Source organism: Kwoniella mangroviensis, assembly GCF_000507465.2.
Source record: "Kwoniella mangroviensis CBS 8507 chromosome 1 map unlocalized Ctg01, whole genome shotgun sequence".
Taxonomy (NCBI): Eukaryota; Fungi; Basidiomycota; class Tremellomycetes; order Tremellales; family Cryptococcaceae; genus Kwoniella; species Kwoniella mangrovensis.
The window spans coordinates 3,232,227-3,256,461 of NW_027062533.1; the positions used below are offsets into that span (position 1 = coordinate 3,232,227).

Here is a 24,235-nt window from a genome sequence, read left to right on the forward strand (position 1 = left end):
GATGGATAGATAGTCAGTCGGACGTGTCAAGTTGATATCGATTGTCGTCATAATGGTTTGGTTACCGAGGGAGGACGAATGTGGCGGTAATCAACGGTCATGAACGTACAGGCGAAACGATGTGATGCAACAATGCATGTCAGAGGGATAATTTCAAAGATGCTACAGAGTTATGCAAGATATATTATATATAGATTCAGATGATAAGTAGAGTAGAGCTGACAACGATCGAGAAGAATATTCGTGTTGTTGAAAACGATGATACTAAATTTACAACATCTTGTAGAACATGGTCCGTATTCCAGAAGATATATGAGTTGAGTCTGGAGTGTCGGTTTCGAGCTCCATCATTGATGATCGATTTTTCATACAACCTCATTATTCTAGTCTATACTTTATTCTTCTCTAGAGACTCTCTCAAGTTCTTCTCGCTTGGCTGTCATCGCTTTGATTTTCGTTAATAGATTCTTCAGTACGTATGGTTTGATGACGACTATGAAATTCACCAGTCAGTATATCCGAAGCACAAACGAATGGTCAATCACGGGAAAAGAACTCCGACCCACCATCATCCATCCCGGCCGCTAGGGCCTGATCGATTTGACCCTGTCTGGCATTTCCCGTAAGGGCAATCACCATGTTTCTGTTAAGACTACCTGCACTTTCTGCTTCTCTCAGTTCTTTGATAGCCGTCAGACCGTCCATCACAGGCATCTCCAAATCCATCAACACCACGTCATATGGTTTTTTACGTTGAGTATTGGTAGTGGTGAAATTGTCATTATTGCTTCGTCTGGATTGTCTGTGGGCTTCTCGGATCAGGTTGAGAGCTTCTTGACCGTTGTTTGCGACTATGACAATAGACACAAGGTCAGCTTACATCCATACATGGGGTGTGTGTCTGGGAGGGAAGGGTAACTCACCGTCGCAAGTCAATCCAGCTTTGACAATCTGCCTTTTCAATACCGTCTGATTGATGATATTGTCCTCGACGATTAAGACATGTTCCGCGAAGGTACTCTCCAGTGACGGTGAGGTAGACATACTCGACGACCCGGTTCCACCAGATATAATCGATGGCGAAGGGCTTGACCGGGTGAACGATGGGTTTGCAGGTGAACGAAGTGCGCCCAAGTTAGCAGCTTCGACATATGCCGCTAATGCAGATGAAGGAGTGACAGTCCGGGTCTTGATGAAGAATCGGAAGACTAAAGAATCGTGATCAGCACGATTTGTATGCTGGGAAAAAAAGAAAACTTACCACTTCCTTCACCCAATTGACTTAGTACTTCGATTCGCCCACCAAGAAGTTCCGTGATCTTGCGACAGATGAATAGACCTAGACCACTTCCTCCGTATTTGGTGTGAATCATCTTGTTTCCCTCTGCACCATATAATTAATCAGACACCGGATTACTCGTGATGATTATCGAGCCAGACACTCACGGGCAAATCGCTTGAACAGCACGGCCAATTCCTTAGGACTCATTCCTGGACCTGTATCAGTGACACTGACAAACAGCCAAAGCGGAGTATCCTCTTCCGCAGGTAGGTAAGAAGGTATGCCAATGGAATGTGGAAGGGCGCAAGTATCCTCGGCAGGTGGGTTGAAGGATATATCATATTTGACGGTGATTCTTCGTACATCTGTTATGAACAGTATCGATATATTAGCCAGATGCAATTTACGTTTCACGTCTAGTTGTCAGACCAATAAGGCAGTGAGGCGAAGAAGACATCCCCGGGTATGGCCAACTCACCACCAGCAGAAGTAAACCTAATAGCGTTCGAGATCAGATTCGTGACAACCTGACCCAATCTGACAGGATCCGTCTTGATCGACATGATTTTGCCCATCTCTAGCGTTTCTCCAAATTGAAGTTGCAGATCGATTCTCTTCGTCTTGGCTTCACTCGCAAAGACAGACGATACTTTTCTTGCTTCTTTCCGGAGATCCACTTCGATATCGTACAAGCTCAACATGTCAAGTTGGATTCGGGCCAGAGAAAGGACATCGCCCGCGATTCGTTCTTGAACTAGACCACATTGATAGATGCCTATCACAAGTGGGAACCGTTCAGTCAGCACGTTACTGAATCTTACACTGCGAGCAAGAGAGTAGACGAGAGAAGCAAAATTGGGCAGTCGACTCACTCTCTAACGCTTCCACATCCTCTTCCAAATCATCTAACAACTCCTTTGTCGGACAGAACCCAATACTGCCCGATCCTCTCAATTGATCTTTCAACGAAATCAAATTCTCCTTCACCAAGCTCGAACACTGCAGTATTGCAGAAACGGGTGTTCTAATCTCATGACTTGTCAGATCGATCAGCAACTCTTGTTGATGTTTACTCTCTTCTGCTTCTTGTCTTCTCTGTTCAGCTTCTGCCAATCGTTGTTCCTCATGAGTTATGTCAGTGGTACAACCAAGTATACCGGACATGTTTGGGTTGACCCTATCAAGCTTGATGAAAATACCAGAAATCACTTTTCCAGTATTATACTTCCAATTCACCCTTAATTCTTTCTCCGATCCTTTGAGGTAGTCACCCCAAACCGTCTGTAGCCTCTCTCTAGTCTCATCATCCACATACTCGGGCCATTTGTTGGGATCATCCAATAACAAATCGCTCTGTTCCCTCCATGCCCTATTTGCATAGGTGATCATCCCATTGGTCCCGTCCGCTCTCATGATTCCCGAAGGACAGTAATCCGATAGAACAGCGATCTCAGTTTCTCTCTCGTTGAAAAGTTTTTCTAAATGAGCACGTTTCTTGCCTACTTGCAGGTGTAGGTGGACTCTCGCGACCAGTTCTTTAGGTTTAAATGGTTTAGCCAGATAGTCTTCCGCTCCCATCATCAAAGCTTCGACTCGAGACTCGTCCCCTGCAACAGCAGACAATAAGACCATAGGTGTAATCCTGGTATTCGGATGATTTCGGATTTCTTGAAGTAAATCTAGCCCATTCATTTGAGGCATCAACATATCCGATAAGATCAAGTTGGGTGGATTGGAGATCGCCATTTCGAGAGCTTCTCGACCGTTGTTCGCTTCGATGATCGTACAGAACGGGGAGAAGATTTGTTTGATATATCTTCTCATGTCGACATTATCCTCCACCAGTAGTATAGTATCGGTCCTATCGAACAGGAACCCTTCAGAGAATTTCGAGGCTGATCCAATGGCAGAATCTGTCGCGGCTCCTTCACTTGACGATTCAGCATCTTCTTTCGTCCAGCGCATCGCTTCGTTCGCCACTGCCGTACCGTATTTACCAAACATACCTGGCGAAGCGGAAGAAGTAGGGGGTGAAGGTTTGAATGATAAGGGGATTCGAGCGGTAAATATTGATCCATGAGTATCACCAGGTGAAGCAGCGACTTTGGATGTGACAATCAGATCACCATCGTGAAGTCGTAATAGTTCTTTAGCCAAAGCTAACCCTAATCCCGACCCTTGAGTACCAGCATGAATGGCATTGGTGGCTCTGTGATACCATTCGGTGACCAACGGTATTTCATCTTCAGGTATACCCACACCGGTATCTATAACTGAGACTTCGGCATAGTCTGTATATCTGATTTGGACGGTGATACTTCCCTTCTCGGTATATTTGAGAGCATTACCAATGATGTTGGATAAGACAGTTTCGAACAGGGTCGGATCGACATATGTCAGCTGATCACGAGGTTCGACGTCGATCGTATATTGAATTCCCAATCTTTCCACGGCTGGTCTGAATAGCCCGGCAAGTCCAGTGGTGAACTCGCCTAAATCCGTAGGTAAGAATCTACCTTCCATTCGACCCGCTTCGAGACGAGAGAAGTCCATGAGGGCGTTGATAAGTCGCATGAGTCGGTCGATATTACGTTGAGCAGTGGTAATCGCCAGACGCTGTTTGGGCGTGGGATTGTCATCTAACAGATCCGAGAGGGGTCCAGCGATGAGTGTCAGCGGACTGCGTAGATCGTGAGCAGCCCCCCTAAACCAAGCCGTTTTGGCCCTTTCCATTCTGGTATTATCCTCTTCCATCCTTTGTTCCGCTTCCGCAGCCTTCACAGTCGACATGGACTGGACCAGCTGAGCTCGGATTGAATTCACCCATCCGTCGTACCCGGCATCAAAAGGTCTTCTAACGTTCAATCCCATGATTATCACCGCATCGGGGATATCTATCGATCCATCACTACATATGGGGATGACTATAGCAGCGAAGGGCAATTCATCCCATTGTCTGATTGAGTATCCTTCGATGAGTTCCCTACAATCATCAACAATCACACATTGACGTGTATGGAGTGCCTTGAGGATGGGCCATTGATGACCGTCCGAAGTGACATGACAGACTCTTCCACTACCTGATGACAGGGCCGAGATAGCCGATAGTGTAGGCGAAGATATCCTATCGACATTGGGTCCAAAATTCGCTCTTGTCCTTGTAGGCGGTAAGGTGAATGAGTATTTCTGTTGAGCCGAAGGATGAGTTTCAGGTACTCCCACAGAGGCTTCAAGGGTAGCATCGACTTGGACGTGAGAAGCGTTGTTTTCCACCTGTTGGATTTTATAACACATGAAAAAGGGGGCGTCTTTAGGATATTCTTCTAAGACTTCTGTAATAGCACCGAAATATTCTTCCATTGATCTAACAATCAATATCCGTTCTGATAGATCCCTTGAGGAGGCCAAGCGTCTATCTTGGAGGACTTTCTCGGTCACTTCCATAGACTGGTTGAAAATACCTACGATCGAACCGTCTTTACCCACAATAGGGACATATCTCCAAGAATGGTAGTGCTCCAGTAATGTGTTGTTTCCGTATCTTTTCCAGAATATCGGATCGTCATCTTTGTACACTGGTGTCCCAGCCAGACACTGCTTCACATAAGGCTCAATCGTGTGCCAGATAGGTGCCCAAACTTCCTTTGCGGGGGAGCCAAAGGCTTTGGGATGATCCAACAAGAGGCTGTATCCTTTGTTACTAAGAGAATCAAGCCAAGTGTCAGCCCTTTGCTTCGTGCTGCTGCGAATAACGGGCCACTTACTATATCAATCGAAGGTCCGGTCCCAGCCAAACACAATCTGAAGATCTCGATTCGAATGTGATCGACAATACTGGATCTATCGCGTCTTTCCACAACGCTCTATCACCTAAAGGTGTTTTGGACCAATCTATATTTTCTACCAATTGCCAAAACTGTTCTATCTGATTATCATTCGGTCTCGACTTGGTTGAAGAAGACGAAGGTATCGGTACTCTCGTTCCGCGTGGGGAATTTTTCCTTAGACTTGGTCTAGATTTAACCCTTTCGTCCCCGTCTTTCTCCCTCGATGTGGATGAAGGAGTCGTGCCCGATAGTGAATTACTGAAATATGACGTAGCGGGCTTCGCATTGAAAGTGGATCCGGGTGTAGTGGAGGGTGAACCGATCTGCGAAGCTGACGAGCCGACATCAATGGAAGTCCTAAATCCTGTTGAAGACGAATCGCGATGTAGAGAGGCAGACGAGGACCTAGTATCAGCAGTGGAAGCGAACGAAGATGATCTAGCTTCTGAAACATCCGACATCCTATGTTGTTGCTGTTGTGATGTTGATTCTGCTGCATCTCTGAATTGGGTGGAGATTGATGATCTCAAACTTGGGTTCGATGGTCTTTCCGTAGGTGAGGTCAGGTTCGACCAAGATGGGCGAGGTGATGAAGAGGTAGTCTGTGGGAATATGGAACTCGAATATATGTGTTGGGAGGTGATTACGCAGAATGTATGTGTCGTTGAGGCAGGCGAGAGCGGTAAGACTGTTTTGGCTAATAACAATGAACAAGGTTTGGGCCACTTGATATCAAGTACAAATCCACCTTCTAATCCTGATTCTCTTGTTGAAGCACTTTTGTCTATCTGAGGTGATGAAGGTGGTAATGATGACTCTTCCGAGGATTCGCCTTCACCTTCGATCCAAGCTTGCATTTTATTCTGAGCATTCATATCTATGCAATCTCCAATCGATCTACCTTGAGTGAGTTGATACCACTTCTCATTTCCCCATGTGACAGGGTCAGACGGGAAAGGTTGACGCGAAGGTCCACCGAGAGGAGAGACATCGTCATACGGGTCAGCATGATACTTTCTTACGGTTATATCCGTATCTCGAGAGATCAGCTTGGGTCGTGTCCTGGAGTTGGTGGGTACGACCAAGACGAAGGCCGGGAATGGGTATGACTGTACCATGATGGAATTAGTATTCATATGAGCCGGGAGGAAGGGTGTTCATTTTGTGACGACGGAAGACCGTACTCACCTCAAGGAATGAAAGAGGTAGAGTCGACAGATCGACGTCCTCCCCTGGACCCATTAAAGGCATTACAGGAGAACGGACCAACAGGCGTGGTCGTGATGTCCACAGACACTTCTAGATGGAGGCTTATCCCTTTCACCTCTGTTGTTCACCTAATCTGCCAGAGTGTTTATTCGCTACACTGGTATACCGAAGCTGAGGGGAAGGAGGAGGATGGCCTATATGCACTGTGTCATGCGACGCGTGGGTGAATGGATTGTTGACAGTTGGTTGATATAATCACAGAATAGGTTTTGTAGGTCGAATGGATGATGATGATGATGAATTTACTCTGATGATGATCGGATAAATTGTTGGAATTCGTGGGGTGATCACCGATCGAGGGTCTGTTCAGTCGTGCTGGCTGGCTGTTGTTCACTCTATTCTTGCTCTATGTATGATACGAGATAGAATACAAATCAAGTTTGATGATCACAGGTACAAAGAGTATGTTAAGACTGCTCAACATTGCATGTCCATCTAGTGTTCTTCAACCAAAAAACAGCAGCTATACCGGAAGCTATCGTATATGGTGAAAAAGGGTTACCTTCCTGCTGAATCTTAACCAAAACAATCATCACTCCCTCCTGCCTGCTTGTCATCATCATTTGCATCCGTGTTCACACATGCTGATGCGATGCAGCGCGACATGAGTCAGCATTCCGTGTCTTGCCTCCCCCCCCCTCTTCTGGATGTTCGATGACCAACTGATATTTTCTTATGCTTCTACTTCTACTTTCGGAGGATTGACCGCCCAAAGAAAAAGCGAAAGGGTGAATGATCAGGGCATAGGGTAAGACGACTTGAGGGACCGAGACACCACGACGTCATAAAAAGATGAAAAGTCGGAGAGAAAAAACAAGTACAAATAAAATGAATCAAAATACAAATACAAGATGGGACCTGCTTTATTTGTAATTAGGAAGGACTGGAATGACCGTAATGGAGTTTGATGCTCAAACAAACCTTCGTCCCTAGAGTGACTACCCGTCGACAGCAAACATCAGTGTCAGTCAAGTCCTATCTTCGGATGCTCGATCATGCTACATCTGTTGGATGACACGAGACATACATACACATGTTACAAGCATCTTAATCGCCTCTTTTGTTCCTTCGCCTATCCATAGTCGCAAGTGACAAAAAGGGATTCACATTCACAGAGAAACCTAATCGCTGTAAATTATTTCTTCTTCTTGTTATTTTCTTCCAAACATTCCCATCTACATATACGATATCAACAATTTCCCCTAGCCTTTCTTACATAGAAATTAATCGACCTCCAATATTCGTTTTCCATAAAACACATTTCATTCTAAATTTCGAGTGCACAAAAAAGGGGGATCAAAACAATCTCTATGACATTCCTGAATTCCTGTTCACGTGAAGCGAGAAACTACAGTTGATAATACAACAGAAAAACATTTCATGTATATGCGTGAATGGGCAACAATGATCTTCTAATATTGCTTTTCGTATTTAGCTAATTTTCGTTTGACTGAACACATGATAAATCAAAAGGTCAGTATGAGTATGCATGTTCTGAACACCGAAGGTTGCTGAGACTCACGCTCAGCGACTTCCTTTCTGAGTCTATTGGCTTCATCATTCGCTATCTTGATTTGGAGGTCTTTCTCACCAAGATCATGTTCGAGCGAAGTTAAGTGTTCTAAAAATTATAAGAAGGTCAGTCAAGAATCTCCCGCCTATTTCCACATGACGAATGACTCACCCTTCCTCTTCGCTCTGAATGTCCTAGCTGAAATCCTATTCCTCACTCTCTTTCTCTCCCTCGCACTCAAAGCTCGATAATCTTCAACCTTCATACCCCAAATCATACCATCCCTTTCTACTCCTTCCGGTACCTCCGGTTCATGCTCATGGTCGTGATCGTGATCATGATCGTCGTGCGAATGGGACGCTGATACTTCCGAATCCGATAAAACCGAATGTGAATGACTTCTTTTTTTCCCACTGGCTTTTGGTCTCCCTTTGGATTTCCTCATGCGAACTGGCCTAGGCAAAGGCGATTCGTGCGGGCTGACCACAAGAGATGAGATAGGTGATGGTGATCTAGTCAAGGAGTTATCGACCATGTGCACTGAGTCGGTCGATCCTCGCTCAACTCCATTAGTGGAAGTTGATATAGCCGAGAGGGGGATGGGGTTGTATGGATCGATGGTGGATTCAGGTGAATAATCAAACTCGTATTCATTTTGACCTTGTCCTTGATTCTGAGTTTGGGTTAATAACGATGTATTGATGCCTCCCGAGGAGGGGAAGTAAAACTGAGGAAAGAAACTTGATGGACCTGCTTGGCCTGGCTCCTGAACACGCTGTCGCTGTTGCTGCTGTTGCTGTTGTTGATATTGTAGTTGTAGTTGTAATTGGTTGTTGCTAATTTTGGAGTCATCCACCTCGGTCTTGACGTCAATGACCGTCGGGGCGGCGTTGTCCGCCCATTCGGTCGGGTTGAGATTGTGGTTATGGTTGTTTGCCGGTAGACCGAAGTAATCTCCTGCCGAAGAATTATTGTCATTGTTATTGAGCAATGGTTGACTGGTGGCGTTGAGCCAGTCCATGGTAGTGGGAGCAGGTGCAGATGCATTGTTGTTGGATAACAAGAAGTTCTGGTATAGGTATGATCCCCAAGCAGGTCCCCATGTCGATGACTACAAAAAACAAGAAATTTTGGTCAGCAACAAAATTCGGTCAGGGCTCTGCCCTGGTGTAAGAAAGATCTGATTATTGAGGAATGTCAAAGTACAGTGTAGACACTCACCACCATAGAATTGGATTTCTCGTCGACCATCGTTTGTATAGGATTCATCGTTGCTGCATCCATCTTTCTTCCCTATGCACTGATAAGATGATATGTACAATGGTGTTGAGGGGAATTTGTTTTGTATGTATGTATTGATTGAGGTGTGTATATATAGATAGGTGGATCTGGTGGGAAAAGGTTATGAATAAAACAGCAGATTACCGGCGGAGTTGTGAGATTGTAAGATTTGCGATTTTCTCCTACTCGTGCGTGGAGGAACTCGATTACTGATGATTATGATTGATTAATAAGCGTAAGCGAAAAAAACACGCCAGTCCAACAAACTTCTTGAATTGGTCCCTTTTTCTTCTGGTTGATTGCTAAGAGAGGATATTGTTGGTATATGTATTGGTCTATCTTGATGCCTCGGAGGTGGCATATATATGTTGATTCGAATTGTGCCGATGAGATTTACGGACCGCGGATGAAACCGAGTAAAAGTAAATAAAGATAGAAAGTCGAAAAAAGGTTGGCGTTTTAATGCGTTTCGTTTGTTATTTACTCATTTATAAGAGCTGTGCGATATGTGTGGGAAAAAGTACCAGTAATCTACTCGGTGACAGCGGTCTTGTGGAGGGAGTGAAAGACGGGTGCGTGGTGCGTTATTTTATAAAAAGTGATTTGATAAACGGAAACCCCGGATTAGATACACAAGGGGCCCGAAGAAGTTCGTGGGCCGAAGGTCTGGTTTGGTTTGTCTTTATATACTGTAGGTATATGGGTGAACAGCTTTTCAAGTGTTGGTCCCGTTTGATGAAACAAGCCAAGCCAAGAGATCTATCTGTTAGGTCAAGATCAAGGTCAAGATAAATCGTATGATGTTTTAAAAGAACCAAGAGTAGGGAAAAAAATGAGACGGTCTTGGCTTATAAATACCCTCCACACCATGTAAGATGAATAATCATGACATCGCTGTTTCATCGGTCATCTGTCATCGTTGAGTACTCGATGATTGATGGCATGGTATTGCCGTTAAACGAACATGCATATACATAATTCAGAGGATGTCTGTTCTGACAATCGGTCATCGTGCCCGTAGCGACTCTTCTTGGTATTTGCTCCAGCAAGCACGGGGATAGTTGGGTATCGTTGTCAGGAATTTGCTTCCTTCATCACTGAAGACTATGACGCCGTGAGGTCAAGTCATACACCGAGGATGAATTTTATGCTTATGCCTCTCGCAATGTCATAATCATGGGGATATGTACCGTACATATGGATGACCGACCTCTCGTAGGCGTACTACCATACTTGACAGACTGGTACATGTACAGATAGATGCACGGCCGCGGTTGCATTTTCCTTTGGTAGACCACATGTTCGGGGGTGTCTCACCAATCCTAGATCTACAAAAATGGGCTACGATAGAGGATGGTATGATGATTATGTGAATTCGGTCATCCTTTCTTTGTGTTTGCGTTATTTTCTTACGGTGACCGACGGCTGTACTGCAGAGAGGAGCAAACATGCTTACTTGCTCAGTACCGTGAGAAATAACGTACTGTGCTGTTCCTTTCCGCTAGAATTCCACCGCAACAAACAAAGACTGGATTATGTAAATTCCATTATGTCATTTTTCCCAACGGGACCCGGATTTTATGTCTTCCCATTCAGTAAGATACCGCCGGCAATTGCCATTTCAGATCATACCGTAATCACCAATCTCCCTTGAAGCATCCAGATCGTGCATCTAGTCGGTGCTGAGGATGGCCAGACATACTGGAGACCGGTCACGAATGCAGACTCGTTTTCAACTGATTGCATCATGCATCAACAAGTTGACGAGGAATCTGCCAGGTACCAATTCATCGGGCTCCGGATAGATACACGGCCGCCGCCGATAAACAGCCAGGTTCACAAAATCTGCCACAAATGATCAAACTCACTTAACTGATGATCAGGTCCTATCTCTCAGATCTCATTCATCCGGTTAGACTTGTTTGCTTTTACCAGAAATTCTCACGCCCATCAAATGTTGGTGAGACACATGGTGCATCTACTATGGACTCATTCTCGATAATGGATCTTGACGCCTGTTGTATACCTACTGCTGATTGCCCACCAAGCTATTACCGGTGACTTTACGCCACGACGTCATACCATAACGTTCGATGTTGTTGCCTCCTCCAGCTTACTGTGAGAAGAGGAATGAGGCTTCAGGCTTGCATTATCAACAGCGAGACCTCTTTCACCTCCACTCAAGATTTTAGGACCTGGCCAATTTGAGTCACGTAAATTTGTTCGTAACGGGAAGAGCGGAAGTAATTTCACAAGCGAAGACCACCAGTCTGGACCACTTTGCCACCGCCGACGTCATGTTCAATTCATTACAGCTGAGTTAGATACTAACAATCCACCCACTTTACTCTTTAGCTCGATGGACTAAACATCAAATATCTCTTCACTCAAACCTTCTTCTACAGTTTCCCAATCCACTCCCACTCCTCCATAGACACCTTCAAACGTATCGATACTAGCCCTAGAGAAGAAAGGTTGTAGTTGATATATACTATTCAGCGTTCTAACAGATGATAATCTAGGTTTTCTCGCTCCATTTTCGGATTGTTCTGAAAGCAAAAGTGGTTCATACTGTAGGATACACATATCAGTCAATCCGCATGATGTCATGTTAGGAAGATCGTCCGACTCACTGGTGATTTATCTGAACCTGATCGACCTCTATGACCGCCATTATCACTCAAGATGTTGGACAAACAATCCATCAATGCTTCTGGATCATACCCCTCAGTGGGATAGACGGCATCTGTAGTATCTGTCACGAACATCCATTGATGTCTGCGTGATTTCCACAACACCAAACACCAATCAGCCAGACCGTATCAACAAGGTGTGAAGTGTGATCAGCGAAACCTGCACTTACACTTGGAAATCTTCCGATTGTATCACCAACAGCAGATCCAGGAATTTACATGCTGCCAATACGAGTTGTAAAGCCTCAGATCCATCCTCAGGCGGATCGTCCATTGTGAGTTCAAATATCCGTAACTACAACCACCACCAAACATTCAAGTCAGATCACGATTAGGTGCAGTAACAAAGGGTACCTACCAGCTCTGTTAAGATGACTGGCCAAAAGTTTGTGAGATGTTGTGGAGATATGCGACACATCAATACCCTTAGACAGAGATATACCTATCAGGTATACACAATCGTAGTTAGCCTACACCACCTTATTTTCAAGTCGTCCAGCCGGCATGAAGCCGCTCACCTCGCTGTGCACTCGAGGTGACAGTTGACTGCTCCTGAGCATCTCAACAAGTCTCTCCTGTATGGCAGGTAACTGCACAAGGTAGTGATTGTTCTCCGCGGATAATAAGACGAAACTTAGCCTCCTCAGGTTGAGCGATTTCACTAGCATTTCTTGTTCTCGATTGGAAAATATATTTGCTGAAGACGCTGAAGTGATTTTACCTGGTTCGAACGTTTGGGAATAAGCTTATACTCTCATAAAAGATCTCGGGAGGGTGATTATTCACCTAATAGGTCGGTGAATCTTTCTTTATCAGAATCCATCAATCCACATATCAGAGTCTTCCAATATCCAATATCAGCCTCATTGTTATGTTTGAAGAAACGAGAATCATTGAATATATCTCCTATCTGAGTTCGCCAGGTTTTATGTGCCGAGGGGATTTTGATGATCTCCAGAAGCAGGCGCAAGACACTCGGCTCAACCCTACGGCATGTCAGCACACTCAGATGAACGCTACAACTTCCCGGTCCAGGGGAGTTCGTGCTCACTTTTGCTTCTTGAAAGAAGGTGTGACAATCATCACCATCATACCACTACACGCGGCGTTCACTCGATCCGTATCAACCAGCAACAGTCTAAGATTTGGTATGACACTAGCTGAGAGAAACTCATATATCTGCACATGCACAAATGCCATACGTCAGCCCGAGCCTACACACGATACAGTAGAGACCGCTCTTACCTGTTGCAGGCCCTTCTCCACATCAATCTTCTCGGTATCTCCAGGACTAGCTGTCACAGCAATCATACGCGTCCACAACCCAGCTTCTGCTACCTTGGTGGAGTTTGTGACTACCATGTCCAATACCTTAGCGTAGGTGTCTTGCAGGTCCCTTCGTAGTCTTCGGTCTTCCAGTGCACTGGTTTTCGAGACGATCACACTCAAAGCGGTCAAACATCTATCACACATGATGTCAGCCAAATATACGCACGTATTCGATAGAGACTCACTTGAGAACGAGCAATAACTGGACTCTAGCTGAATTCGATCCAAGAGATCCGATGATATCCTTGGCGAAGCCAAATAACGTAGGCCATACCTGAACGGCTATGGGAGCCTCTAGCCGGGAGATATACGCTTCGAGGAAAGCTAGGTATGCAGGGTCCGCTCTGATCATGATAAAGACGTAATATGTCAACTTCCAAGAAGTCAGGCGTTTCGCTAGCTTTGGCAGATGGACATACCTGAACTCGGAAGATGTCCTACCTGATCTTCCAGCGACAGCTTCACAGACTACCTCCACCAGCCTTTGTGCGCTGGGCGTCAGAGTATCTACGCAGTCGAACGTGGCCGAATCCTGTTGATAGTAATAAGTTCCAGTTCAGAAATTCCTCATCAAGACACAGATGAGATGAAGGTTTGCTTACTGTAATTTCGTTGGAGTTCGTAGCCCAAACATGGATACAACTGGTGATCACGCCTAGAGGTTGAGTCTTGAAAATCTTCTCCAAAACCCTCTTCACACGAGATCTGATTTTGTCATACGTCTGTATTTTGGATGACGAGGAATTGGTCGAAGTCGAAGTCCACCTGGTAATTGTCCAAGAAACCAACAGGGCATGTATAGCATCATCAAGGTACCTTGGGTATTCGGTTTTCGCCTGCCGACGATATCATATATCAGCTTATCACTTTGTTGTTAATAACGCCTTCAGTCAGGGCCTTACCGAGTCGTCCGTTGGTGCCTCCACGGTGAATACACCTGACATCAAGCCCAAAAGACCTTTTTCGCCTTCATTTTGTTTAACCATATCATCATGCTTCACTCCTGGTCCAGAAGACAACAGTATCAGGACTCTTTCCATAGCATTGAGTATCATGACTACCTCCGCATCGGTGACTAAAAGCTTTTCATCCTCGACCGAGGCTTCAGAGCGGATATACACACTGTCAATATGGATTGACAAGTACCGCAACTGCTGAGCGAAACATTCCGATAACGCTTGTAGAAGACCAGTGCGAGCTGTCGCTAGCTGAGGTAACGTCATCAAGACAAAGTCCACCCAATGTTGTAAGGCTGACAAATTACTAGTTGACAGTACCGCTTCGATTATGAGTTTGACTAGAATGAGTTCAAATTCGGAATCTGTATGAGATTGATGGGACTTTTCGTTCAGAGATGGAGATCGACGGTGGTTGAATGATTTGCTCGCTGAAGATGCGCTAATTGCCGAATGAAGCAGATGAAGCAGCTTGCTCTGTAAGGTCATCCGCTTATGTTCTACCGCAGAGGAGAGCTTGATGACAAGAGAAGTTTTAATACTAGTGAGCTGATTATAAGATACATCGCCACGCGAAACGATCGTTTGCAAAAGCTCGATAGCCGAAGCTTGAAGACGGATGATCAGAGGGGCAGCTTTGCAAATCGCTTGAGAAGCTTCCGTGGTGATGAATCTGTTCCAGCATTAGCCACTGTTTACAAGCCCTGTTACTATACTCACCTGATCAATAAAGCGACCAATACCTCCAGATAGGTGGCAGCACTGGGAAACGACGCTTCCACTCTTTTGACCAGGGTAGAGTGAATAGTCTGTCTGATTTCAGTCGAATGGCAAGCTTTACTCAACCCTTGGCCGCCAAATTTGAACAAAATCGAGATATTGTCAATTTGGTGGCATATGAGGCTCAAGTCTACTGGTGTAGCGTATGTGTCCTCGTGATATCGAATATCTCGGTCAAGTAGACGACTGATGATAGGATCAAGCACCCGGAAGTATGATCGTAGATTGAGTCGCATCCATGTTTCCGCTTGTCGCTGAACTTCTGGGTCCGATGATCGCAATGCATCGAGCACCATACTGATAGGGATGTTAAACATTTCTCCGGGCAACATCGTATCGTCTGCTAGGTGGTCAATACATCATCACCAGATTCAAATTTTCAACTCACCCGTCAAACGCCACAGGATCCCAAAAGCATCAAAGGCTGCACTGTTGAGCGGTATATCCGCCATTCTCCGAGCAATGACATTCTCGAGTGTATGAGGTTCCGCCATCTGATTGTACTCCCACAAAAGCTCTACAGCTCGGACATGGTAAGCTGCAGCATCAGGGCGTAGATACCGAAATAGCTGGCAAAGTCAGCGTAGATCCACGTAAATGTTACTCACAGAGTCGAGAATAGCAGACATCGTTTCTTGCGAAGTTATGACCACGGAGGGTTTGAACGCGGAGCAACGCGAGGCTTTGAGAGCAGCAGTGACCAAAGACTCGATGACAGTGAAGGAAGACACCTTGTGAAATGTCAGCTCAATCCCTTCGCTTCTACCACGCACCTTTGAGAGCGCTTGCACAAGCCCAGAGAGCCAATTCTCTCCATCCACTATGCCTAAGGTGGGTACCTCGTTATCCAGCAAAGCTATCACTATGTTGACTGCATCTAACAGACTCTCAGGCTCCTTGGATTGACTGAGCAAAGCGTTATGACAGATGTCGAAAGCAAGGGTGGTTATATGAGGGAGAACTTCTGTGTTGATCCTTTCGTGAGCGACATTGTGCTGTTCATCCGATTGATACAGCACCTCCGACATGGACGGTCCTGCAGACACAGGCTTATCGATGGTCGAGGGGTCCCTTGAGGCTGCATTCAAAGGGATGAGGTGTAACAGGCCAGCTGCTAGGCGAAAAACGTCTGTTGAGGCATCTTCGGTGAAGGTGTTTGACTGATCAAATCGTCAGCCGAGTGCACTGCGATCACGATGAAAGAGACTTACCGCGATGGCACTGAGAATTAAATCAAGCAATACCGGTATATGAACGGAGTTGACTTCTTCATCATGTTGAGGCACGGCAGATATGAGCCATTGCACCAGTTGAATACCCTGTCAGTCAGCTCGAAGTCCATCAGCTTCGAGGACGTACGTTTGATTCTCTAGCATCAAGCTCTGCTTCTACAGATGCATATAGCAGTTTCCACACGATGATAGGTTCAATGGCCTCATAAACAGCGAGCGCAGTGCCAATCACCTAATTTCTCTATGAGCTTAGCTCAAAGGATATAACACATGTGAACGACTGACCTCCTCTGGTAGAACATCCTTTGAGTCCGAAGTTGCGTTCTTGATCGCTCGTAAAGCTGGGATCACCAGTCTCTCGGAAAGGGCTGAACCGACTTCCCATTTATCCAAAAAGGACAGGAAGATCTTGAATGGTCTTTGAGCGTCTGGCCCGTCCCTGGTAGTACCGAGAAGTTCCATGTCGCTCTACGAAAGTTGTGAGCTTGCCATATCACCGTAAAAAAGAGAGTCCAATCCAACTCACTTGCAATGTTGATGAGAGAAGTTCCAGGCCATTTCCTCTGAAATACGCAATTTGTTCCGCGGACACTTCTCCTGTGCCAAGCAGCCAAGTATAGACCCTTCTGCTCAAAGACAACTCTCTCTGCAGGAGGACTCCACTAGCTGCACGCACCAAGATCTCTTGATCTTTCCGATCGGCATCTCTGTACAGATATAAGCGTTTTTGATGTCAGACTGCACACTATGACTCACTTGAAAAGCGGTTCATTGATCTTTAGTATCCTCAAAACCAGATCCAGCCCGTGCCTTCTGACAAGTACATTCTCATCTCCCAATGCAGCCGAAACGCCGCGGATCACCAGGCCAACAGCGGAGCCTCCTGGTTTCGGGGGTTTGAGGAGTCGTCGAGAAAGGTAATTGAGCGCTGAGAGACGGGATTGAGGGGACGATATGAGGATGAGGAATATGTTTTTGAGGAAAAATGATGGTGTGATGGCCTCTGACACTCTGTCGAGGAGAGACAAGATCTACGAATGGGAGTGAGCTTGACGTTGACAGTCTCGCAGACAAAATGGACAGCTTACCTTGTCAAAGAAGTCGCCAGTCTCCTCCTCCATCCCAGGCAGCAAGGCCAGTACTAATGCTTTTGTTGCTGGTCTAAGATCTGAGCCTAGAGGTAAATAACATGTTTCGTAGATGTTGATGAGAAGAGGTCGCACGGAAGTGGTAGCATATTGGAAGAAAGGGAACAGGCCCGACGACCATATCAGGAGGTCTCGCTTGAGCCCTTCAACCTGTAAGATTCGTCAGCTTTGGCTCAGTCTTCAGGTTCGTATCGTAGAGCTGGAACTGACCCCTATAATACTAAAGATGTGAGCGTACACGTCCAAGGCTCGCTGATGGACACCAGCAGGTAAAGCGGGATTCAAGCATTGTGCTAGACGTTTAGATACGATGAGTTTTTTAGGTATCTCAGGATATGGTGGTGAAGGTGATTGCAAGGTCTATCCACATTGATAAGAAGTCAAATTAAATATACGCCCTGCTGTATAACTGAGCAGATATGATTACATACCTTCAACAACCTCGACAAGAACGATATGAAATCCGCCCATTCATTCACACTTTCAAAAGCTTGTAAGCTCTTGTCCACCAGTTGAGCGTATTTCTTGTACTTTGCATCACTAGCCAGGAGAGAAGTGGTAGCAGCTATAAGATGATGAGTCAGTCCGAATCCTGTACCCAGGCGTTGTCGCTGTCGGCGAGATGTAAGTAGACTACTCACCTTTACCTGCCCTGCGTCTGAGCTCGGGCGTCGTCCTTCCGCTTGATCCAGCACTATGAGTATCCTCCTGATTCACACTGACTTGAGATGCATTGGAAGTACTCCTTGATCTTCCTGGAGCTATGAGCTTTGCCAATCGCCCATGAGACCCCCTCCTGCGAGGCTTTGATGGGTCTGGATTGGGTGATTCAGGTCTGGGAGAGGAAGGGGCGGACGACGATGATCCCCCATTGTTGATAGGTGGTTCGTTGAGTATCGGTAGATTCGGCATGACAAAACTCAATCCGTCTGATCAAGTTGTTTTCCATTCTAACATCTATAGGTTTGCAACAAGCTCTTGAAATGATGGGTGCTGACCGTGAGAGATGGGTATGAAGACAAGATGACACGTCTTTCACTTGTCGATTGACAACAACACATCAACATTGATCCACCTCCACTTGCATCACTCAACCTCTGAACTCTGCATTTCCGAAAAAAAAAAAGCACCTCAGTCAAGCCAAACGTACTGGCAGCATCTCAAACAGCACAGATCCGACCGATATCTTAGAGCAGCAACGGCAAAGTAATCGGTCCAAGGCGATGGGCTTGAACGACTACATACCCCATCTCCCACTTAGGTTCTGGGAACGTATACGATTTCCGAACAAGTTCACGCGAGATCTCGCCTGGGGACTGGTCATAGGGGTAACACTCTCATTATCCTCGACATCTTTTGCTTTACTATTTCAAGATTGGAGACGGAAGAGAGCTATAGCTAGAATACCTCCAAGACCCATAGAGATCAGGAGCGACGAGATAGTCAATGGAGTCATCGGATTGATAGGTGCGTAGATCGCTCAGGCTGTAAGTTACTGTAAGGAGCTGAGATTGTCATATAGGTAATACACCGTTGATAAGGATAAATTCATTAAGTGATGCTCTAGGGGTGGAGATACTGGTGAGTACTGTGCTCGCTGGGAAGCAAAATACGCTGATCCGAGCTGGATGTCAAAGGGTAAAGCAGAGGTATGTCCATATTTGTCCTCTCCTTCGAAGTCAAAGCTAACTTCTCGTTAGTACCTCAATCCAGGAGGCTCGGTGAAAGACAGAGTCGCACTGAAAAGTGAGAGAACCCTCCAAGTGTCTCGAATGGAAGGTTGAGCTGAATCATGAGTCACAGTCATCGAGGATGCAGAAGCACAGGGTGTATTGCATCCCAACACGGGCTCAGTGTTGTTCGAGGGTACGGTGGGTAGTACAGGTATATCTTTAGCAACCGTTGGCAAAGCAAAGTGAGTGGACAAGCTATCTTAGATATGGTGTCCCACTGATCTACAAAATAATCTAGAGGGTATGAATGCTGTATCATCATGCCAGACGATGTGGCTATTGAGAAAGTACAGGTTTTAGAGAAGCTAGGTGCAAAGGTAGAGAGGGTCAGACCAGCCAGTATAGTGGATGAGAAACAGGTAAGTGTTTTGTGTTTGTTCATCAGGCCCAGAAGGTAGTGGCTAATGTTCTGCTCAAATCATTAGTTTGTTGTAAGTTCGACGGTCGACCTCGACCTTTCTCAGAACTTGACTATAGCCCACTGATATACGATATACCGTCCAGAACCTAGCTAGGAAGAGAGCACTGGAATTCGGTAATACCCCGTTGATCGACCCCCCCAAATCAGATCCAGAAGTTGTCGTCTCGACCAAAGCCGACTCATCCGAAGTAGGACATGAAGTTAATTCGTCGGAACCCCTGATTCCCTCGATCAGATTGCCGGAATTGCTCAAACCTGCACTGGAAACTAAACCTCGAGGGTTCTTCGCCGACCAATTTGAGAATGAATCTAATTTCTACGCTCATTATAAAGGTACTGGACCGGAAATACTGAGACAGACAAGTGGGAACTTGGATGCGTTCGTCAGTGGTGCTGGAACAGGCGGGACCGTCGCGGGAACGGGAATGTTCTTGAAAAAAGCTTTGCCTGATTTGAAGATCGTCTTATCTGATCCGGAAGGTTAGTTCATGGATTCACGTATGACACAGCACAGGGGGGGACGCTTGTGCTGACCTGATTTCGATATCTCAGGATCTGGGCTATATAATAAGGTGAAATTCAACGTGATGTTTGATACAAAAGAGAGAGAAGGAACCAAGAGGAGGCATCAGGTCGATACTGTGGTAGAAGGTATTGGTGAGTCATGACTGCATCATTGGTAATACGGTGATGTGAGGTCATAGCTAATAACAAGCAAATTTAGGGATCAACCGAGTACGTCGGACTTGTCCAGAGCAGAATGAAACACTGACCCCTTTGCAGATCACACAAAACTTCGCACTTGGATTAGATGTAATCGATGATGCTTATCGGTATGTGTCGCCCCTATCCCTCCCACAGATATTCAACACACTTGCTGATCAAGCCGCAAATCCCGATCACAGGATATCGGATGCAGAAGCGGTCGCGATGTCGCGATATCTCGTAGTCCACGACGGACTATATCTCGGCTCGTCTAGTGCATGTAACCTTGTCGCTTGTGTCAGATTAGCAAAGACCCTCGGAAGAGGTAGTCGTATAGCAACGATACTGTGAGTCCGCTCCTTTTGCCCCCTCGTTTTACGCTTTATTGTTCATGCTGAAACGCATATGCATTGACTAGGTGCGATTCGGGATCCAGACATCAGAGTAAATTCTGGTCGGACGAATATCTCAAGGCGAACGATATACCTATAGATCCAAGTATAATTGGTCGCTTGTTAGAATCATAACAATGCATCGCAGAACCCAATTTCTCGATATCCGTTGTCAGAGCAACCACCATCGTTGGAGATGTCCGAAGGGTTTCCCAGTGTCGACTCGCGGAGCGTTGCGCTTGGTTGATCCGCCCAGGTTTGCTCTCTCCTTTCTTTCACGCTCCACACGCCAACAAGAAAGACCAATTTACGTGTCCGCTTCTCAGTGCCGCCACGGGTCTTCTTTTGAGACGGAATGTAGCATAGCATTTGGCTGATCCCATCACCCGTACATCAAGAATTCTAACAGGAACGTCCGATATGCGCGGAGTTCTTTTCTTTCCCTACAGAATCATGTCCAGCTCTGACTATTGGAGAAGATAACATTTGTTCATCTTCGTGTCGGTTAGCGTCGACAGAGAAGGAACTCGAAATCCTTTGTCTTTCTGCCTTCGATCACTTTAAGACATATGCATAGTGTCTACGCTACACACGTTCCTCCGAAGGTATAAGTAAATCTTGGGAACAGTCAATTGCATTTGCCGCTTTGTTCAATCTGGATCACTAAGTACACTTTCTAATTTAGACTTGTGACCATGGATTCACGATCTTACCCGGCCGATCAGGTTAGATCACGAGAAACCAAAGAAGACCCTGCTTATCTATCCACCGCTGATTGTAGGCCTCGACCCACTCGTCCCAGAGCCAACTCGTCCGCTGCCACTGGTGAAGATGATACGCTCACAGATAATCCAGATGATGGGTTCCGTTCCGACGCCGATAGACGACCTAGTCGTCCGTCCAGGAGTGCCAGTCTACGAGAAGCCCGAGGTGGTCAGCCTGGATATGGTATTCATCCATCCATGACAGGATGTGGGCCTCCTGGAACCTACGGAGGGATGGGATATCCTGGTGATTCGGCATCCCCATACGATGATGGTGGATATCCTACTCATTACGGTCCTTACTCCAAAGCGGCTTCCCCGCCCAACATCCTCGAGAGATGTACTCTTTTCATCAGTATGGTGGATCGACGACTCCTCAATATCCGCCTGCTTGGACTCCGCGACTTTCTCCGGGGTTATCACCTGAGACAGCATTTGACTTCTCCAGGCCCCCCTTATTTGGATCACCCAGACGGGGGCCATCATCCGGGTCATCCGATGAGACACGTGCGGATCAACCACCGAGATCAAGGAAATCGACGAGGCCGCCAAAGCCCAGAGATCCTGCGCGCACTTCTACTTCAGGCGCTGAAAGACCTTCTGTGGATGCAGGACAGAGCGAGATGCACAGACGAAGGGATATCCCTTCCATTCGTCTCGATACGACAGCGACCAATCAGAAAACTTGCAAGATCAAAGGGAAGCCCAAGTCTGTCTCAATCGGTGATATCCAATCCACGATGAATGATCAAGGCGATGGTATAACAATAAAATCCTTAGATGGATTGTTAATCAAGAAGATCATACATCACGATCAATGGGATTCCGAATCTGGTCATGCAGCTACCATAGTCTTCGCGAAGCCTCTATCATCAAGGGATGACAATTTTACACAGGAGGAGGAAGATAGTCCTGTCAGAGTTACACTGAGCGAGGCGAACTGCTTCGGATCGCTCCGAGAGAACGGGTGTTTGGCCGCCTGATTCTGACGCACTACAAGAGAATGAAAGAATTTGTTCAAGAACTGGAACTGGTATGCCTCCTAGACGATCGAGACGCAGTTCTTCGGGACAGATGTATGCTAGACGCGAATCGATGGTAACTCATCCAGGGGGCGATGACTTCCAACCAGATGAGGGGGCGACGACAACCTAGCCAGAAAGACCCAAAGCGAGAGGCTCAAGGTATGTCATGACAAGTACAGAAAAGACCATAATGACATACCAGGATTGAATAAGTATCAGACCAATTGAAACGTAAAACATTCTCCCCTATGCATGATCCCATTGACGGATGCTGGTTGGTATGGGCCAGAAACAAAAACTACAGCACTCGGGGTTCCCAACTGGTCCCCCACGTTGGTACTAACCGAGCGATACCCAGCTTAAGCTGCGCAGAGCTGACGGGATGCGGCGTTATATGGATTCTATGACCGTAGATGGGAGGTTCTCTTCCTCCTCCCATCGCATGCAACGATCACTTCACTCATCAAGTATGAGGCTCAATGTTCGCGTTGAGACGGCAAGAGGATGAGATCTCTGGAGCTCATTTATCTAATCTGCCCTCTACCGAACATCCAGCCCCTGCACTGCCAAGTTCCGTGTCAGCGTATTTTTGCAAAGAAGCAAGTGACTCCCTTGAGCGAGAAGCCTCTGTACGCCTCTACTCCTGTGGGGCAACGAAGAGAGACATCCTCGGCAACTTCGGAGGCATGGGCCGGACAGCGTATTCCATGCTGACCGCTGTCCCCTCGGAACAAGATCAATCCAATCCGCATCATGGTCAAATTTGTATTTCGAGCATGAAGTGATACCGTCGATACAGATGCACAGTAAGTAAATGTCGGATCCACCACAAGATCTGAAAGCCAAATCCGCCACATCTTGCAGGCATCGAGGGATTGAGAAATCGATGAAAATGAAAATTGCCTAAAACAGATGAAAAGGCTTAAAACAGGCGTCGATCAACATATTTTTCAGTTTTTCGTTCTCAGTCGAGTTACAGCACCAAGCGGGAGATCGGCAGAACAATTGTACTGGGTAGTTAGTTGCGTCGGTTCCTGAATATCAACCACCTCATTCATTTAAACAACGAGCCTAGAGATGGGACTTGGCGATTAAAGGGAGAGGAGAGAATCAAAGTTTACGCAAACCCTGGGATGTCTGGAATAATTACAGCAACTGCAACTCGAAAGAGGCAAATCATGTGCATCTGCTGTACCCCTCCCACCTATTAACGTGATTGTATCATAAACTCATCGCTTGCCCGTCAGTAGTGTTGATCCCACAAACTGGGTTTTCGGCTCAGCATACACTTTGTAATTAACTGTAGCGCCAAAAAAGGGAAAGGCAAACGACCCTTTACAACAGTGACACATCCTTTTGATGCTTGTATTTGCCAACATAGTCTGTAATTATCCACAAGCATGACTCTAGGGTACAGGAGTATCAATTGACACATGCTTGCTTGTCATCCGGTCAGCTCTCATCATCCATCTGCAACGATTCTTGATACTCAACCGTATACATTTACCATCAAACACGTTGGTCAGCAAGCCAAGAGGTTCACACGGCGGTGACAACCACGACCTGAATCGCGATCGGATCTCCGTTTACCCTGTCCAAGATCGACCAGGTTCCAACATTCACACGACATCACATCAATTCATCAACATCCAACAATACATCGTACAGCATTCTTATTATTTTCAAGGCAAGCGTATCCAGTGGTCGGTCTCAAATACGTCGCAAAATCATCCGTCTAACATCTTGATCCGAAGGGAAGCCAGTATCTTCCCAAGACTGCATCGAGTCCGACACACCCATCTATACATCCCAATCGGTATCCCTTCCCTTCGGTCGTCAGCATCGTCGCAGAAGCAGAGGAGGCTCAAGCATCTCAAGAACCGAG

General features: G+C 46.2%; 5 protein-coding genes across 5 annotated transcripts; 2 read left to right on the forward strand and 3 right to left on the reverse strand.

Annotated features, from left to right (window-relative positions):
* Window positions 1-395: 395 nt before the first annotated feature.
* Window positions 396-6,360, reverse strand: I203_101204 (uncharacterized protein; the record flags this gene model as incomplete). The annotated part of the gene is made up of 9 exons (XM_019146157.1): window positions 396-493; window positions 567-851; window positions 924-1,208; window positions 1,262-1,384; window positions 1,447-1,647; window positions 1,761-2,057; window positions 2,155-4,982; window positions 5,047-6,218; window positions 6,298-6,360. The coding sequence occupies 9 exons, from the start codon at window positions 6,358-6,360 to the stop codon at window positions 396-398; spliced, it is 5,352 nt and encodes a 1,783-aa protein (XP_019004716.1).
* Window positions 6,361-7,790: 1,430 nt separating this feature from the next.
* I203_101205 (uncharacterized protein) lies at window positions 7,791-9,142 on the reverse strand (the record flags this gene model as incomplete). Its single annotated transcript, XM_019146158.2, has 4 exons — window positions 7,791-7,828; window positions 7,901-7,999; window positions 8,063-9,002; window positions 9,113-9,142. The coding sequence occupies 4 exons, from the start codon at window positions 9,140-9,142 to the stop codon at window positions 7,791-7,793; spliced, it is 1,107 nt and encodes a 368-aa protein (XP_019004717.2).
* A 2,394-nt stretch (window positions 9,143-11,536) lies between these two features.
* I203_101206 (uncharacterized protein) lies at window positions 11,537-18,222 on the reverse strand (the record flags this gene model as incomplete). Its single annotated transcript, XM_065516839.1, has 25 exons — window positions 11,537-11,743; window positions 11,806-11,950; window positions 12,036-12,160; window positions 12,224-12,307; window positions 12,384-12,586; window positions 12,652-12,851; window positions 12,917-13,044; window positions 13,111-13,327; window positions 13,380-13,538; window positions 13,614-13,726; window positions 13,797-14,030; window positions 14,097-14,823; window positions 14,871-15,270; window positions 15,319-15,424; window positions 15,539-15,661; window positions 15,704-16,090; window positions 16,142-16,249; window positions 16,347-16,394; window positions 16,448-16,630; window positions 16,689-16,869; window positions 16,919-17,193; window positions 17,251-17,460; window positions 17,521-17,670; window positions 17,742-17,875; window positions 17,952-18,222. 25 exons carry the CDS (start codon window positions 18,220-18,222, stop codon window positions 11,537-11,539), a joined length of 5,118 nt encoding a protein of 1,705 aa, XP_065373657.1.
* Window positions 18,223-18,533: 311 nt separating this feature from the next.
* I203_101207 (uncharacterized protein) lies at window positions 18,534-20,696 on the forward strand (the record flags this gene model as incomplete). The annotated part of the gene is made up of 10 exons (XM_065516840.1): window positions 18,534-18,777; window positions 18,833-18,891; window positions 19,011-19,056; window positions 19,114-19,225; window positions 19,282-19,402; window positions 19,548-19,944; window positions 20,017-20,121; window positions 20,189-20,297; window positions 20,370-20,516; window positions 20,588-20,696. 10 exons carry the CDS (start codon window positions 18,534-18,536, stop codon window positions 20,694-20,696), a joined length of 1,449 nt encoding a protein of 482 aa, XP_065373658.1.
* Window positions 20,697-21,256: 560 nt separating this feature from the next.
* Window positions 21,257-22,308, forward strand: I203_101208 (uncharacterized protein; the record flags this gene model as incomplete). The annotated part of the gene is made up of 2 exons (XM_019146161.1): window positions 21,257-21,665; window positions 21,758-22,308. 2 exons carry the CDS (start codon window positions 21,257-21,259, stop codon window positions 22,306-22,308), a joined length of 960 nt encoding a protein of 319 aa, XP_019004720.1.
* Window positions 22,309-24,235: the final 1,927 nt, after the last annotated feature.